Raw genomic sequence first — 19,810 nt, 5'->3', positions numbered from 1 at the left:
ATCACCCCGACCATATCTCAGGATCCTCAATTTATGGATGTGGGTGGAGTTTAGCCATCAGCCAATCAACCCTGGGGGGTGTTCCCTGCCCAGCCACAAGCCGGTCCTGTGTTCTGAAGAAACCAGAACTAAATGGACCATGAATAGTTCTGATGGATGAGGATTGGATTTCCAACACCGGCATGTCAGTCTGATCCCAACAAGACCAATCAGAGCTTGTCTGGTGTGATCAGACCCCATAGAACCATTCTGGGGGTTCTCCTGGATTCTATCCTCACTACACATACAATGTTATATGTACATGTACCCCAACATGTCTACAATCGGGGGAAATTATTTCCATCTCTCTGCAACTAATATTTTATTTTGTATGAGAGATAAAATAGATTCCTCTGATCTCTGATATAAATCAATGTCTGGCAGACAGTTCGGGGTCTTCTCCCTGTATCGGCCTCGTCCCCTGCACGGCTTGTAGATGAAATGACTAGGACTTCTCTTTGAGGCTCAGTGAGGTGACAATTTTATATCTACAAGGATGGGGGGATTTTATTGGCATCTAGGGGTCACTTCTGGTCTAGAGACTCGCTCTGTCCTTCCAGATTCTAATTGAGCACCATCTGTCTATGATTGGTCACTGAATGAAGAGAATACGGAGTCCTGTGCGCCTTCTGGTCTGTTTCAGGTCCGAATTCAGCCCAAAATTCTGACAGAAATCGGACCTGAAATGGTGAATGGAGACGCACCGGACCCCCTGCTGTGACCCGCTGTGACCTCCAGTGTGACCCCAGCCAAAGTCTGATAGTCAGTGGAGGGGGGAGGGGATGAAAGCCAATAACAGTGAGTGACCTGAAGGACTATGATGGGAAGTCCCAGTGTAACCGGCCAATCAGAAGTCTGCCTTTGTATAACTTTCATCTAGGTGACATGTCTGGATCCCTCACATAGAAGATTTATACCAGAATCCTGCAGAATATTATATCATTTATAGGATAATTCTCACCACAGACTCTGCAGAGTACAGCCAGGATCTCTGAGCCCCTCACATAGAAGTTTTATTCCAGAGTCTTCTAGATTATTATCTGATAAATACAGTGTGGTGAGGGATCGATTATTGATAAGAATGGATCGAAGATTATCCCAGCCGGAGGAAGTCACACCACATCTCCCCAACCTGCAGAGACAAATCCAGACACATGATATTATATTATAAGATGAATATGAGGAATTATCCCCATTTAGTGAAAAGTAACATAACATCACTAGAGCGGAATATCAGGATATACAGAATGTTATACAGAGGAAAGATCTTCTTATTAGGGAAGCTGATAAAGGTGAAGCTGTTGTAGTACTTGTCTACACAGTATAAAGAGGGGGCGCTGTGACAGCTCTGTCACCCCCTTATGTACCCGGTTATTAAGCAGGACCTCACACAGTGTCTCATACAGGGGCTTCTGAAATTGATAGATAAAGGAAAGGATCTGGGGGGTTTATGAAATAAAACAGCAGAATTTCTGATGGTGGATCCCCCAGTGACCCCAATATTCCACTTAACCACTTCAGCCCCGAAAGGTTTTACCCCCTTAATGACCAGAGCACTTTTTACAATTTGGCACTGCGCTGCTTTATCTGGTAATTGTGCGGTCCTGCAATGCTGTACACAAACAACATTTGTGTCCTTTTTTCCTACAAATAGAGCTTTATTTTGGTGGTGTTTTATCAGCTCTGGGAATTAAATTTTTTGTAATATAAATGAAAAAAGACAAAAAATATTGAAAAAAATGATATCCCTACTTTTTGTTATGAGAAAAATCCAATAAACTCAATTTTAGTCAATGTTGTAAAGTAAAGTAGATCGCCTCCAGTCATATATCTGCCACAATATGCCGATAGTATCACACTGACACTGCATGAGATAACAACTGATGCAGTGTCAGTGTGATACTATCGGCATATATTGGCAGATATATGACTGGAGGAGATCTACTTTACTTTCCAACATACGGGATACCAGCTGAAAGGCAGCCAGGTGATTTACAGACGGATACTGCAGTGGATGCCGACACCGTGATTCTCGGGTGACTGTGGTACTGATATACATATTAAAGTGGTTGTAAACCCTTAGGCCGCGTACACACGGGCGGACTGTTCGCCCAACTTTGTTCGTCAAACAGTTTGACAAACAGTCCGCTCAAAATTAGCATGAGCGGACTTGACCACACACGATGAACGAACAGTCCGCTGAAACCGTGCGCGATGACGTGAACGGCACGTACGACGGGACGAAAAATACGACGTCCTATACACTGCAATGCAACCTTCGCCGTGTAAATTCTTTCTGAGCATGCGCGAGACTTAGTTTGACGAACAAGCCTACACACGAGCGGACTGTCCGCTCAAACCAAGTTTCAGCGGACTGTCTAACGGGAATTCCGAAAAACTTTGTTCGTCAGACTGTCCGCTGAAACTGTCCGCTGAAGCCCACACACGAGCGGACTGTCCGCTGAAACACTGTTTAGCGGACAAAGTTGGGCGAACAGTCCGACCGTGTGTACGCGGCCTTACAAACCACTTTGACCTACAGGTAAGCCTAGATTAAGGCTTACCTGTAGGTCCAATAAATATCTCCTAAACCTATACAGTTTAGGAGATATTTACAAAAAGACAGTCCCCACTGTCTACGGCGTATGCGCCGTAGACAGTGGCGCGCAGGCGCACTGGGAATGCCGCAGATCATGGCGATATGCCGCTCGTGTCGGCTCCTGTGCGCATACATGGGAGTGACGTCATTGCGGCTCCGGTGAATCACAGCGCTGGAGCAGCAAAACCCGGAAGTCACTCCAGGATACATGGCAGCTGAACATGAAGACGGAGGACAGCTTCGGGGGCTTTGTTCTCAGGTAAGTTATTCATAATGAGCTAGTATGCTATGCATACTAGCTCATTATGCCTTTGCCTTGCAGGTTGCATTTTTTTTTAAAATAGCCTTTACTTCCTCTTTAACACTCACTGACCAGCATCTGACTTGAGTTGCCTTTTGAAATAGCAGCTGATAATCTTATCTGTTTATTCACATCAGAGACTAGTAATGTCATTCTGCCTTGCTACTTTGTCTGCCTAAATAAAGGAACTAACTTGTTGCCAGTTGTTGAAACATTATAAGTCGGCCAACCACTTTGTAATGTGCATTGGAAGTGTGGTGAAGGGATTAAATAGAAGGCTGTTACAATTAAATGCCACGGATTGGACGGGATTTCCTACTGTGCATTGGCTTTTTCTATCGTTAGACTATTGTACATTGTTTAACCTTTCCAGCACCAAGGGATGGAGACATGTGACTATCATAGCAATATTATTAGCACTAACTACAGTTAGGATTTGTCTGAATTGAACACATAATTTTTCAGCTATCTACCTCATCCCCTCTCTCCCTTCCCCCACTCAATATTGATTCAGTCCATTGATTAACCGTTTAGTTATTGGAAGAAATAGGGAATTTTGACCCTGTTTAGTCCATTGCAACCCACGTAGGTAATCTAATACGTGGGTTGCAATGGACTAAAGCAATTTGTCTGGACCTGAGAAGTGTTTTGTGTTGTTTTATATATGTCCGGTTTGTCTTATTGTCTGTGGGTACACAATTAATTATATTAGATTGAGAACCATTATTTTTATGAACTGCACAGGTTTTTTCTATTTTTGATAAAACTGGTTAAGTTATTTAAACTGGAATCAATTAATTTAGATTTATTTATTGTTGCCATTAGTAACTGCATGTTAGCCTGCTCTTAGCGGACTAACGTTCTCTTTAGCATTAACATGTTAACGTTAACATTGTTAACGTTTTAATGTTACTATTATGTATACCTTGGTCTACATACTAAAAGTATATATATATATATATATATATATATATATATATATATATATATACATACATACATACATACATACATACATACATACACACACACACACACACACACACACACACACACACACACTATATTGAATTGATTGTGCATTATCATGAAATGGTTAGACTTTATTTATTGATATTTAGGATTTTTTTAAAACAATGTTTCTATATTGAACTAATCATGTAATACTATGTAATGTCTATATTTATCAATTGAGATCCATTATTTTATTGTTACATCACTTTATTATCTATGGTGGTATATATGTGTATGACTTTTGATAATAAACAATGTGTATATTGATTGGCTCATTCGGTCTAGTGAAGTGCTTCATATAAAGTCCCACTTTTCTTTATTTTTTTATTTTTCAAGATATCGGGGATGGAGCTGTATGTACATAGTTGATATGGCCTCATATAAAGTCCCACTTTTAGTTTTGGCTCAGTATTTTTGTATCTCCTGTACCATGACCACAGCCTTTGCCATCTTGACATATTCTGTACCATGCCCACAGCCTTGACATGCCCTGTACAATACCCACAGCCTCTGACATCTCCTGTACCATGACCACAGCCTCTGCCATCTTGACATATTCTGTACCATGCCCAGAGCCTCCAACATCTCCTTTACCATACACACAGCCTCTGACATCTCCTGTACCATGCCCACAGCCTCTGCCATCTTGACATATTCTGTACGATGCCCACAGCCTTGACATCTCCTGTACCATGACCACAGCCTCTCACAACTCCTGTACCATGCCCACAGCCTCTACCTTCTTGACATCTTCTATTACATGCCCACAGCCTCAGACATATCCTGTACCATACCCACAGCTTCTGCCATCTTGACATCTCCTGTACCATGCCCGCAGCCTCTGCCATCTCCTGTACCATGTCCGCAGCCTCTGCCATCTTGACACCTCTGATACCATGCCCACTGTCAATAACGAGGTAAGGAGGCCGAGATGCTGAGAGGGCTCCCCTTGCGGCCGAGTGCAGTGCAACCCTGGAGATGGCACAGGGATGCAGTGCCCACAGTAGCACAGGTTGCCGGGTAGCAGCAGTAGATGGAAATGCTGAGCAGACCAGTCTCTGGAGGCAACTGTGCAAGAAGTCCAAGGCGGGGTCAGGGTCAAGCCGAAGGTCAAACACGGGAGGTCAATCCGGAGGTAAGAAGGATGGATGCTGAACTGGAGAAAAAACTGATCCAAGGTACTAATGGAAGAGCTGCGTTGCTCTAGTAAGCCGTGAGCCCAGGTCTGGGGATCGTCCCTTAGTAGTGAGATGGTAAAACCCACTTTGGTCAGTTCAGAAGTAAATGTCTGAGGCTGCAGGGAGAAGTACAAGTAGCATGAGTTCCTGAAGGTTCTAAATTTTCTTCGGTCCCCATGAAAATATTCTGGTGCAGGGACTCGTGGCTCTGGAGAGGTTGAGACTATAGCGATAGGACCTTGGCCAGAGAGGACAGATGGCTCAGGAGGGTGCTGCAGACGTTCCTCCAACCGAAGGTATTTCTCTTGGAGACCCTTAATCGCTGGGGTCAGGGCCATGACTTCCCGTAGGATGGCCTCTATCGGGGAGTTGCCTCTGTCGGCCTCTGACATTTGGCTGGTTTATACTGTCAATAACGAGGTAAGGAGGCCGAGATGCTGAGAGGGCTCCCCTTGCGGCCGAGTGCAGTGCAACCCTGGAGATGGCACAGGGATGCAGTGCCCACAGTAGCACAGGTTGCCGGGTAGCAGCAGTAGATGGAAATGCTGAGCAGACCAGTCTCTGGAGGCAACTGTGCAAGAAGTCCAAGGCGGGGTCAGGGTCAAGCCGAAGGTCAAACACGGGAGGTCAATCCGGAGGTAAGAAGGATGGATGCTGAACTGGAGACCAGGAAACGGAAGTCGAGCCAAGCCGAGGTCGGGTGCCGGGAGCAGACAAGGAGTATCAGGGACAAGCCAGAAGTCGGAGCCAGGAGAGCAATCGGAAGCAGGTCAAACAAGCCGGGTCGGTAACAGGAGATCAGGTAGCGGAGATAACAGGCACGGGTACTCAGGAAGAGCTGACGATAAACCAGCAATGTGATGCTGTCAGGTGAACGTTTAAATAGGCACGACGCTTGGGTTACGTCGTGAGCGCGCCACCGCGTTCGTACGCCTACGACGTGTAATGTAATGCGTTCGTTCTACCCGGCGCACGCGTACTCGATCGGAGGCTCCATCAGGCGTTCGTCTGGGAATCATATTGCGTCTTCGTGGGCGCTGACGCGCGTTAACACGATCGCGTCCCACAAGGTAACTCCTATTTCCCTGACAGTGCCCCCCCCCAAGGGGCAGCCTCCGGATGCCTAAACGAGCCCATTTTTCAGGATGAAGACATCGAAACCTGTGTATGAGTCTAGGTGCATGTACAAAACTTGCAGGTTCCCAAGAATTTTCCTCAGCCGAATACCCCTTCCATTTAATTAGAAATTGGATTGTCCTACCTCTCCGACGACAATCAAGGATAGATTCGACTTCAAATTCGGTTTCATCACCAACCTGAACCGGAGGCGGGGGCACTTCTTCTCTACCTGAAAAAGGACTGGAGATGACACGTTTGAGAAGGGAGACATGGAAAACGGGATGAATTCTAAGAGAATTAGGCAAAGCAAGTTCGAATGCTACAGGGTTAATTACACGTCTAATCTCAAAAGGGCCCAGGAACTTGGGTCCCAACTTCCGAGATGGACATGACAATTTTAAGTTCACAGCAGAGAGCCACACTTTGTCCCCTATCTTAAAGGCAGGGTTAATTCTCTTTCTCTTATCATAATGTCTTTTGTATTCCTCCTGAGCCTTCTTCATGGTATCTTGGAGCAACTGATAGTTAGTTTGGATGAGGTTTACTCTGTCCTGAACGGCTGGGACCGTAGATTCAGGAATGGTATTGGGTAAGAACGAAGGGTGGAACCCGTAATTTGCCCAAAAGGGTGATTGGTTGGTCGAGGCATGCACTGAATTGTTGTACGCGAATTCCGCGCAAGGGAGCAGGGAGGCCCAATCATCCTGGGAAAAAGAACAAAAGCATCGCAGATACTGTTCGAGCGTCTGGTTGGTTCTCTCTGTTTGTCCATTACTCTGTGGGTGATAGGCTGAGGATAGACATATTCTAATCGACAACAACTTACAGAGCTCTTTCCAGAACCTGGAGGTAAATTGCACCCCTCTATCTGATACGATGCTGTCGGGTACACCATGTAGGCGGACAATTTCCTTAATGAAGATTTTTGCGGTATCCAAGGCGGAGGGGGTCCCTTTCATAGGCAGAAAGTGCGCCATCTTAGATAGGCGATCCACCACTACCAAGATGGTAGTGTGCTCTTCAGAAGGGGGCAACTCCACAATGAAGTCCAAAGAGATTTCCTTCCACGGTTTTTCTGTGACTGGTAGCGGCCTTAACAGGCCCCAGGGTCTAGCGTTAGACCCCTTGTTTCGTTGGCAGGTTGTACAGGAATCAACGTACTCTTTACAGTCGGATCTTAAGGTAGGCCACCATAAGGACCGCTGCACAAGATCAATCGTCTTCCGCACCCCAAAATGGCCGGCCAGTGGGTGGTCGTGGAAGGTCCTTAGTACGAGTAACCTGGCCTGCTGAGGCACAAAAATTTTGTTCTGGTGCCATAGAAGCCCGTCTTGACTTCTCAAGGAAGAAGCTTCTATGTCAGTACATTGGTTAGAGGCCTGTGCTATCGAAGCCCTTAGGTCCGGTTGCATTAGTAGGAAATTCTGGGGAGACAGAATTGTACTAGGTGTAATCTTCTCTGAGGAGTCTGGGAACATCCGGGACAAGGCATCTGCCTTGCCATTTTTTGATCCTGGACGGTAGGTCACATGAAAATTAAACCTTGAGAAGAATAAAGCCCAGCGGGCTTGTCGGGGTCTCAGACGTTTAGCTGTGCGAAGATATTCTAAATTTTTATGGTCGGTGAAGACCAGGATGGGGTGAGCGGCACCTTCCAAGAGATACCTCCACTCTTCAAGGGCGGTCTTGATTGCCAAAAGCTCCCGGTCACCTACATCGTAGTTCCTTTCTGGGGGGCTCATCTTCCGTGAAAAGAAGGCTACAGGGTGCAATAATGCCTTGGGACCTTGTCGCTGGGATAGAATTGCTCCTGTGGCCACCTCTGAGGCATCGACCTCCAGAACGTAGGGTAAGGCGGGATCTGGATGCTGCAGAATAGGTGCGGTAGTGAAGAGGGTTTTGAGCTGGTCAAAGGCAGATTGTGCTGCTGGAGTCCAGAGAAACTTGATATGCTGACGAGTGGTCTGCGTGATGAGTGCTACTATGGTGGAGAAGTTCCTTATGAACCTCCGGTAGAAATTAGCAAACCCAATGAACCTTTGAACAGCCTTCTTGTCAGAAGGAGCGGGCCAGTCTAGGATGGATTTCACTTTCTGGGGGTCCATGGCGATTCCACCTGTGGAAATGATGAGTCCCAGGAACTGAATAGATTCTTTTTCGAAGTCGCATTTCTCGGCCTTAACGAATAGTCCGTGGGTCCTGAGAATACCTAACACTTTTTTAACATGTATTCTATGGAGTTCTAGAGTGGTCGAGAAGATCAGAATGTCGTCCAAGTAGGCGACGACAAAGTGGTCCAAGTACTCCCGGAGGATGTCATTAATAAAGTGCTGGAAAGTTGCTGGGGCATTGCACAATCCGAAGGGCATGACCAAGTATTCAAAATGCCCAAATCTTGTTCTGAATGCCGTCTTCCACTCGTCCCCCTTCCGGATACGGACGAGGTTGTAGGCTCCACGTAGGTCAAGCTTAGTAAAAATGCGGGAAGTGTGGAACCTTTGGAAAAGTTCTGGGATGAGCGGAAGTGGGTAGCGGTTCTTGAGGGTGATGTTATTTAGTTCCCTGTAGTCCACGCACGGTCTCAGAGTCTTGTCCTTTTTTTCTACGAAAAAGATGCCCGCACCAGCAGGGGATGAGGAAGGACGGATGAACCCCTTTGCCAGATTCTCATCTATATATTGTCTTAAGGCCTCAAGTTCAGTCTCAGAGAGAGGGAAAATCCGGCCAAAGGGAATGGGAGCTCCCGGCAATAATTCGATGGGGCAGTCATAGGGACGGTGCGGAGGTAAGATATCCGCCTTTCTCTTGTCGAATACGTCCCTGAACTCTTGGTACGCTGCTGGTATGTTAGGAGCGGGATTGAGTACGGGTTGGATGGTCAAACAGCTGGGCAAGTTTCGAGATTCGGGGTCCAGACAGTGTTGTTGGCAGTAAGCTGAAGTGAAGGCTATTTCTTTCTTGGACCAATCAATCCGAGGATTGTGTGCCTGAAGCCACGGGATTCCTAGGATGACGGGGAACATGGGAGAACACAGGACGTCGAACTTGATAAACTCCCGATGACCTGAATCTGTGGTCGTTAGGATGGGTCTTGTTTCCCTGGTGACATGGCCAGAGCTAGGTAGGGAGCCGTCGGCCAGACGGACAGTCAGCTTTTGTTTCTTCAAGAGAAGCGGGAGAGCAAGATTTTTAGCCAGGGTTGAGTCCAGAAAGCAGCTGCAGGCCCCAGAGTCCAGTATTGCCTGTAAGTGGATCTCCTGACCTGACATCGTCAATGTGACAGGAAGGGTGATGTGGGTTGAAGCGGGTTTCGTTACCTGGAGATGACATGGAGTGCAGAGGGTTGATTTACTTGGCCTGGTGGGACAGTGGTCAATACGATGTCCTGATTCCCCACAATAGAAGCAGAGATGTGCCTGACGGCGGCGAAGCCTCTCTTCAGTGGTCAAGGGAGAGCGGAACGGGCCATTCAGAACAGAGGATGCCACTGGGCAGGCCGGAGGTGGAGCCTGGGTAGAGTTAAAGGTCCAAGTGCGTTCAGACCGGCGTTCACGTAGGCGCCTATCAAGCTGAGTGGTAAGTTGGATGAGTTCCTCAAGTGTTGGGGGAACCTCCAATCTGGCTAGCTCGTCCTTGAGGACCTCGGACAACCCCATCCGGTACTGATATTTTAAAGCTGCCTCATTCCAGCCGACATCTGCAGACCAAGTACGGAACTCTACTGTATAATCCTCTGCAGGCCGCTCGCCCTGGCGGAGGGAGTACAAGGTTGCTTCGGCTGTAGTTGTCCGAAAGGGATCATCGTATAGGCGGGCCATAGCTTGAAAAAACTGATCCAAGGTACTAATGGAAGAGCTGCGTTGCTCTAGTAAGCCGTGAGCCCAGGTCTGGGGATCGTCCCTTAGTAGTGAGATGGTAAAACCCACTTTGGTCAGTTCAGAAGTAAATGTCTGAGGCTGCAGGGAGAAGTACAAGTAGCATGAGTTCCTGAAGGTTCTAAATTTTCTTCGGTCCCCATGAAAATATTCTGGTGCAGGGACTCGTGGCTCTGGAGAGGTTGAGACTATAGCGATAGGACCTTGGCCAGAGAGGACAGATGGCTCAGGAGGGTGCTGCAGACGTTCCTCCAACCGAAGGTATTTCTCTTGGAGACCCTTAATCGCTGGGGTCAGGGCCATGACTTCCCGTAGGATGGCCTCTATCGGGGAGTTGCCTCTGTCGGCCTCTGACATTTGGCTGGTTTATACTGTCAATAACGAGGTAAGGAGGCCGAGATGCTGAGAGGGCTCCCCTTGCGGCCGAGTGCAGTGCAACCCTGGAGATGGCACAGGGATGCAGTGCCCACAGTAGCACAGGTTGCCGGGTAGCAGCAGTAGATGGAAATGCTGAGCAGACCAGTCTCTGGAGGCAACTGTGCAAGAAGTCCAAGGCGGGGTCAGGGTCAAGCCGAAGGTCAAACACGGGAGGTCAATCCGGAGGTAAGAAGGATGGATGCTGAACTGGAGACCAGGAAACGGAAGTCGAGCCAAGCCGAGGTCGGGTGCCGGGAGCAGACAAGGAGTATCAGGGACAAGCCAGAAGTCGGAGCCAGGAGAGCAATCGGAAGCAGGTCAAACAAGCCGGGTCGGTAACAGGAGATCAGGTAGCGGAGATAACAGGCACGGGTACTCAGGAAGAGCTGACGATAAACCAGCAATGTGATGCTGTCAGGTGAACGTTTAAATAGGCACGACGCTTGGGTTACGTCGTGAGCGCGCCACCGCGTTCGTACGCCTACGACGTGTAACGTAATGCGTTCGTACTACCCGGCACACGCGTACTCGATCGGAGGCTCCATCAGGCGTTCGTCTGGGAATCATATTGCGTCTTCGTGGGCGCTGACGCGCGTTAACACGATCGCGTCCCACAAGGTAACTCCTATTTCCCTGACACCCACAGCCTCTGCCATCTTGACATCTTCTGTACCATGCCCACAGCCTTGACATCTCCTGTACAATGCCCACAGCCTCTGACTTCTCCTGTACCATGACCACAGCCTATGCCATCTTGACATATTTTGTACCATGCCCAAAGCCTCTGACATCTCCTTTACCATACACACAGCCTCTGCCATCTCCTGTACCATGTCCGCAGCCTCTGACATCTCCAGTACCATGCCCATAGCCTCCATCTTGACATATTCTGTACCATGCCCTCAGCCTTGATATCTTCTGTACCATGACCACAGCCTTTGACATCTCCTGTTCCATGTACTGTACCATGCCCGCAGCCTCTCACATCTCCTGTACCATGCCCACAGCCTCTACCTTCTTGACATCTTCTATTACATGCCCACAGCCTCAGACATATCCTGCACACACACACACACACATTATATATATATTTGCATGGCAAAGAAATCAGGCATCTTTCCCGGTTGTTTTACTCTTTTCTTTTGTGGGATGTCATTTCGGAGGTTCGCTGGACCTTGTAGTGCAGTCTGTGCTCTGAAACAAGGCTGTACATCGCTTTATCGACCTCCGTTGGCCCTCAGTGGAGAGGAGCTGTTTTAGAAAGCAGCCATCTGCTCCGCTGGCTAGCCACACCCATCTATCCCCTATTTGGTAGACGCTATAACTTTTGCGAAAACCAATCAATATATGCTTATTGCTATCATTTTACCAAAAATATGTAGAAGAATACGTATCAACCTAAACTGAGGAAAAAAAAAATATATATATATATATATATATGTGTATATATATATATATATATACATACAGTGGTGTGAAAAAGTGTTTGCCCCCTTCCTCATTTCCTGTTTCTTTGCATGTTTGTCACACTTAAGTGTTTCGGAACATCAAACCAATTTAAACAATAGTCAAGGACAACACAAGTAAACACAAAATGCAATTTGTAAATGAAGGTGTTTATTATTAAAGGTGAAAAAAAATCCAAACCATCATGGCCCTGTGTGAAAAAGTGATTGCCCCCCTTGTCCACACCTGAGTTCAATTTCTCTAGCCACACCCAGGCCTGATTATTGCCACACCTGTTCACAATCAAGGCATCACTTAAATAGGAGCTGCTTGACACAGTAAGGTCCACCAGAAGATCCTTAAAAGCTACACATCATGCCGAGACCCAAAGAAATTCAGGAACAATTGAGAAAGAAAGTAATTGAGATCTATCAGTCTGGAAAGGGTTATAAAGCCATTTCCAAAGCTTTGGGAATCCAGCGAACCACAGTGAGAGCCATTATCCACAAATGGCGAAGACATGGAACAGTGGTGAACCTTCCCAGGAGTGGCCGGCCGCCCAAAATTACCCCAAGAGCGCAGCGACGACTCATCCAAGAGGTCACAAAAGACCCCACAACAACGTCCAAGGAACTGCAGGCCTCACTTGCCTCAGTTAAGGTCAGCGTTCATGCCTCCACCATCAGGAAAAGACTGGGCAAAAATGGCCTGCATGGCAGAGTTCCAAGGAGAAAACCACTGCTGAGCAAAAAGAACATCAAAGCTCGTCTCAATTTCTCCACAGCACATCTTGATGATCCCCAAGACTTTTGGGACAACATTCTGTGGACCGATGAGACAAAAGTGGAACTCTTTGGAAGGTCTGTGTCCAAGTATATCTGGCGTAGAAGGAACACTGCATTTCATAAAAAGAACATTATACCAACAGTAAAATATGGTGGTGGTAGTGTGATGGTCTGGGGCTGTTTTGCTGCTTCAGGACCTGGAAGACTTGCCGTGATAAAAGGAACTATGAATTCTGCTGTCTACCAAGAGATCCTGAAGGAGAATGTCCGACCATTTGTTCGTGTACTCAAGCTGAAACGAACTTGGGTTCTGCAGCAGGACAATGATCCTAAACACACCAGCAAGTCCACCACCGAATGGCTGAAGAAAAACAAAATGAAGACTTTGGAGTGGCCTAGCCAAAGTCCTGACCTGAATCCTATTGAGATGTTGTGGTATGACCTTAAAAAGGCCGTTCATGCTGGAAAACCCTCTAATGTAACTGAATTAGGACAATTCTGCAAAGATGAGTGGGCCAAAATTCCTCCAGGACGCTGTAAAAGCCTCATTGCACGTTATCGCAAACGCTTGGTTGCAGTTGTTGCTGCTAAGGGTGGCCCAACCAGTTATTAGGTTTAGGGGGCAATCACTTTTTCACACAGGGCCATGATGGTTTGGATTTTTTTTCACCTTTAATAATAAACACCTTCATTTACAAATTGCATTTTGTGTTTACTTGTGTTGTCCTTGACTATTGTTTAAATTGGTTTGATGTTCCGAAACACTTAAGTGTGACAAACATGCAAAGAAACAGGAAATGAGGAAGGGGGCAAACACTTTTTCACACCACTGTATGTATATATATATATATATACACATATATATATATATATATATATATTTTTTTTTTCCTCAGTTTAGGTTGATACGTATTCTTCTACATATTTTTGGTAAAATGATAGCAATAAGCATATATTGATTGGTTTTCGCAAAAGTTATAGCGTCTACCAAATAGGGGATAGATGGGTGTGGCTAGCCAGCGGAGCAGATGGCTGCTTTCTAAAACAGCTCCTCTCCACTGAGGGCCAACGGAGGTCGATAAAGCGATGTACAGCCTTGTTTCAGAGCACAGACTGCACTACAAGGTCCAGCGAACCTCCGAAATGACATCCCACAAAAGAAAAGAGTAAAACAACCGGGAAAGATGCCTGATTTCTTTGCCATGCAGCGCAGTTACACGGACCAAGATGGCGGCGACAGGCACTGGGGAGACAAACGCAGCTCCTATACACAGCACAGCGCGCCCACAGGCTCCCAACTCGGCCGCAATCACAACAAGCAGGGATTGGAGAACTTTCCCTCACCCCCATCGGCATCATCCAATCGTCATTTACACAGGAATCATTGCATTTATATAGCAGTGATTACTGTATAAATGACAATGGTCCCAAAAATGTGTCAAAAATGTCCGATGGGTCCCCCACAATGTCGCAGTCACAATAAAAATCGCTGATCGTCGCCATTACTAGTAAAAAAAAAATAAAAAATTATTAATAAAAATGCTATAAAACTATCCCTATTTTGTAAACGCTATAACTTTTGCACAAACCAATCAATAATCGCTTATTGCGATTTTTTTTTATCAAAAATATGTAGAAGAATATGCATCGGCCTAAACTGAGGGAAAAAAATGTTTTTTTTATATATTTTTGGGGGATATTTATTATAACAAAAAGTTAAAAATAATGCGTTTTTTTCAAAATTGTCACTCTATTTTTGTTTATAGCGCAAAAAATAAAAACCGCATGGGTGATCAAATACCACCAAAAGAAAGCTCTATTTGTGGGAAAAAAAGGACGTCAATTTTGTTTGGGAGCCACGTCACACAACCGCGCAATTGTCAGTTAAAGCTATGCAGTGCCGAATCGCAAAAAGTGGTCTGGTCTTTGACCAGCAAATTGGTCCGGTCTGAAAGTGGTTAAGATCCACTCTGCATGCTGACATAATGGCACTAACCAGCCAAATTAAATCAGAAATATCAGCAGTCAACAAGCGAGTCTCTCACGTGGAAACAAAAATGGGTGAATTTGCCTCCACTTTCAATGACTTGGTGGATGCCCACAATGATCGGGACGACGAGATATTGCAGATGCAACTGAAATTGGCAAGTTTAGAGGATAGGTCCAGGAGGCATAACATTAAAATAAGGGGAATACCTGAAACAATAAAACCTCCTGACCTAAAAGAATACTTTACTGCGGTGATGAAATAATTGCTTCCTGATGCACCTATAGCAGATCTAATTGTGGACCGCATCCACAGGCTTCCCAGGCCTAAACACATTGCATCACACCTGCCAAGGGACACCATAGTCAGGATTCAATTTTTTCATACTAAGGACAGATTCATGACCGCTGTTAGGCACCGCGACTATATACCCCCTGACTTGCAAGACCTCTCCTTCACAGACCTGTCGGCATACACTATGCAACAGCATAGACAACTGACAAGCATCACAAAACCTCTAAACAACAACAAGATAGTGTACAGATGTATATACCCAGCGAAGCTGCTAATAACTAAGGATGGACACAACCATATAATTGCTAGCATCAAGGAAGGCATGTGCCTCATGAGAGACTGGTTTATCATTCCCACTGGCACCGCGGAAGGGGATGGGATGAAACTCCCATATCTAACAGAGGATTCAGATGCTGAAACTGGCTGACAATTGGGTTCGTAAGCCACTACCTTCATTAACTCTGTTGGCCCAGGGGATGGCGATGTTGATTTATCCCCTTACCTAAACCCCTAAGTTGAGTGGTTGTTTTACCGCACAGATTCTAACCAGAATCGCAACCTGTTACTCTGGTGTGTTACAACCGATTAATCCACCTACGTTTTACCTCACTTAATTTTTTACTTTCTTTTCCTTTTCTTTCTTACTAACCATCATCTAAGAAGTAATCCAGGAGACTTCCTAGAACTACCTTCCGGACTCAGCAGTCATCACTCCAACACCTACTAAAACCTCACTTTCTGGGGAAACCCAGCCACACGCCTGTGACAGGTAACATGTAATACGCTAATATAAACATAACTGCAGTAAATCAGCCCCACTAATCACCATAGGATGCCTTTCAATATCTCTTCACTCAATGTTAAAGGACTGAATAGCCCTCAAAAAGAGATGACAGAAAGAAGCTATTAAGCTTCACAGTGATATCTTTTGCATACAAGAGACCCATTTCTGTTCTCTCAAATCCCCAGTTTTTCAGCACCGTAAATACCCACTTGTTACACGGCCCCAAAAAAAGGGGGGAGTAGCTATTGCTATAAATAAATGGATGTTCATATGGATAGCTCAGGCAGATATATAATACTGGTATGTGAGACTGACATTTCTGTATATACTTTGGTTAACATATATCTACCTATCACAAAGCAGTTACATTTTGTGAATAAAATATGGAAGAAAATATCTTCAATGAGACAAGAATCTACTATCCTATGCAGAGATTTCAATACTGTTCCTGACAGAGAGAGATGGACATTTCTGACGGATCTAAATCCCGACATAGAAGAGTTTCTTTGGACCGTTTCATCTCTTTGTTGGGTTTTTACGATGTATGGAGATGCCAGCACGCATCAGAGAAAGACTTTTCTTTTTTTTTCAAATGCTCATAATTCATATTCTCGCATAGATCTGTTCTTGGTAGACAAATTTATGTTGCAAAAAATTGACCGATCAGAAATACATTGTATTAGGTCTTCTGATCATGCACCAATTTCCATTGGCGTGGGGGATCACCGAGCTGAAACCAGAGAAAACAGATGGCATAATAATATTTACGTATTATCACAACCTGCAAATTTAGAAGCTATACGCTCAGCACTTATGGAGTTTTTTTGCTCCCTCGGTTGGTGATCCCTTCACACTGTGGAATGCACATAAAGTGTATATTAGAGGTTTGCTCATTCAGATGAGCGCTAAATTAAAAAAACAACCATCACAAAAACTGGACGAGCCACTGACTAAGATAAAACACTTAGAAATTATTAATAAGCAAAACCCCTCCCTAAAACTTAGAGATGCACTATTCGTCACTAGGCAAAAGTTGAGAACGCACTTGATAGCCCGACATAACCACCAGCTTTTCTCTTTAAAAGCTCGTACTTACAGATGTGGCAATAAAGTTGGGAAAACATTAGCAAACCAACTAAAGGAAAAAATACCCACACAGAAAATATCTTATATTTGGAACCCTAAAATTAAAAGAAAAGTCACAAACCCAAAAGAAATTGTGGATACCTTTAGTGATTATTACGAAGCATCGTATAATCTTAAAAATGACCAAGACACTCCACAACCCAATGATGATATAATTGCGGACTTCCTGACATCAGTGAATCTACCTACTGTATCCCAAGCAGACTTAGACAAATTGAACCAACCAATGACGACCCAAGAAATAGAACAAATGATAAAGACCCTTCCACATAATAAGTCACCAGGCCCAGACGGTTACTCTTCAGAATATTATCAGTTATTTAGTAACATCTTATCACCATACCTACAAATGGTATTTGACACTGCCATGGCTGTAGCTGGTTTTCCCTCAGAAATGCTCATGGCCACAATTATTACACTGCCCAAACCAGGTAAGGAACCTAACATGCCACAAAACTTCAGGCCCATCTCATTGTTAAATGCAGATGTGAAGTTATACGCCAAGCTATTAGCACACAGATTGACAAATATACTGTCCCAATTAATAAATTATGATCAGGTGGGTTTCGTGTCGGGCTGACAAAGGACAGAAGCTACTAGGAGAATGCTTAATCTTCTACATATAGCGGAAAAAGAAAGAAGGCCTTCTCTTCTCCTCACGTTGAATGCAGAGAAGGCCTTCGATAAAGTACACTGGGGGTACCTTAGAGGGGTATTGATGAAGTTTGGCATCTCCGGCCCGATACGAGATGCAACACTGGCTCTATATTCCTCCCCGTCAGCATATGTGTATACGGAGGGAATGTTCTCCAAATAATTTCAAATCACGAACGGAACGAGGCAGGGTTGCCCCATGTCTCTATTCATTTTTGCACTAATAATGGAACCCTTGGCAGAGAAAATCAGATCTGACCACTCCTTACAAGGCATAGCATCATAATCGTACCAGCATAAAATGACATTATTTGCTGACAATGTTATATTATCACTCTCTAACCCAATCAAATCTCTACCTGCAGCCCACAGTATTCTCCAACAATTTGGCAGAATATCCTATTACAAAGTAAACACAATGAGATCAAACATACTAGGCATAAGAATAAACAAAAGAGTAGAAAATAATTTACAAGAGATTCTCCCATATCCATGGACCACACCATCCATTACTTATTTGGGTATCAAACTCACATGTCCACTCTCTAAATTATACCAAGAAAACTACGTACCACTCATTGACAAATGCCAGAAAGAACTCTCAAGAATTCAAAAGTTTTACCTATCCTGGTCCAGACGGTTAGCAGCATATAAAATGCTAAAACTTCCAAAAATACGTTATGTCTTTAGAGCACTGCCAATTCAAATACCCGCTAATTTCTTTACAACAATACAAAAACAACTGTTGAGTTTTGTGGGGGGGGGAAGCAGGGCGAGGTGTTCTCCTTTCATACAAAATAAACATAAAAATGCAGGGGGTATGGGCCTGTCAATACTGAAGGATTATTTCACAGCACTAGTTATTGACCAGATTAAAAATTGGTTCGTTAAACCAGTCATCAAACCATGGTGCCAACTTGAGCTTACTAGATTTCAATCACTTTCACCACTTTCATTTCTCATGGCCTCTGTCATACCTACAGCTAACCCAACCACAGACCACCCCACAATTCAAGCAGCGTGTAGGGCATGGCCTGAGATCAGCTTAGAAGGTTCAGCACATTACCCAATAGTCAAAGTCCCCATTCCTCTGGAATCCATCAAATGGTTAATCCCTAACATAGCATTGAATAAATGGCTTGAGAACAAAATAAGTAATATAGCAGATCTCACCACAGGGGATAAAATAAGGCCTTTCACATTCATTCAGCAAAAATTCCGAATCCCAAACACAGAAATCTTTATCTACACACAGAGAGCTTCTTTGGTTCAAAGCATAAAAGTGACACATATCCCCATCATAGAAAAATATGGAAATTCCTTCAGTCCTGCAACTCCAAAGCTAAAGGTATAACATTAATATATAATTCTCTTCATTCTAAAGATGTCTTTCAGTAATATAATCCAATAATAAAGTGGGAAACAGAGTTGGGAAGGACTTTCTCAGAAGCTCAATGGGAAAAAGCCATTAAATGCAACTATAAGTACTCTAGATGCTCAAACTATGAAGAATTCAATCAGAAACTTATGCTGAGATGGTACTTTACTCCATACGTTGTAGCCAAATTCTCAAGGGACAATTCCAATCTGTGCTGGAGGGGGGGACAGGTAGGTGCTCTTTTACATGTGGTCTGGGTCTGCCCTCTGCTCTGTAAATTTTGGTCAGATATATTTAACCTGATTTCAAAAGTGACAAAGTAAGTGTTAAATCTAATGTGGAACAAGCCATTCTGAGTTTAAACACAGCAGATCATCCCTGCTCCATTAGATCCATATTTACACATATCCTATTATCCTATTATCCTATCCTAAGCAAATGGAAGTCCAGCGAAATTCCTAAACTGATTGAGGTTTCAATTAAAGTGAAGATGATTGCTGAATATGAAAATATAATAGCTTGCAGAGAGGGGACATACCAAGCATATCAGTCCAATTGGTATTCTTGGAAGAATTTCTCCAAAGCCCAGGGGAGACCTGTTCAGAAATAGTCTTCACTGAGCGGACGCTACTTTTCATCTTCATTTTTATTTTTTGTTGTTATCTTGTCTATTCTTTTCCTTATTCATACTTCACCTTGTTGTGTCTGTACTTTCAAGATCCAGTGATCCTGGCTCCATTTTCAGTACGTACTTAGTAGATGAGACTATATAAGTAAAATAGAGGGAGGAGTCT

At 44.6% G+C, this 19,810-nt stretch overlaps 1 protein-coding gene across 9 annotated transcripts in view; it reads right to left on the bottom strand.

Moving 5' to 3' along the window:
- The window catches only part of LOC143981454 (NACHT, LRR and PYD domains-containing protein 3-like), a 176,944-nt gene that overhangs the window by 60,528 nt on the left and 96,606 nt on the right, over positions 1-19,810 (bottom strand). For 8 of the 9 annotated variants that reach the window (XM_077479302.1, XM_077479307.1, XM_077479308.1 and 5 more), the window contains exon 7: positions 1,001-1,171. The exons of the other annotated variant lie outside the window; for it this stretch is intronic. In XM_077479302.1, the coding sequence (XP_077335428.1) occupies positions 1,001-1,171 (171 nt within the window). The remainder of the gene's footprint in view (positions 1-1,000; positions 1,172-19,810) is intronic. 9 annotated transcript variants of the gene reach the window in all.

Source organism: Lithobates pipiens, unplaced genomic scaffold (assembly GCF_037356315.1).
Source record: "Lithobates pipiens isolate NorthernLeopardFrog02 unplaced genomic scaffold, aLitPip1_a1.2 Scaffold_157, whole genome shotgun sequence".
NCBI classification, from domain to species: domain Eukaryota; kingdom Metazoa; phylum Chordata; class Amphibia; order Anura; family Ranidae; genus Lithobates; species Lithobates pipiens.
The sequence above is the reverse complement of the archived record's forward strand: the minus strand, read 5'-3'. Positions and strand labels throughout refer to the sequence as shown.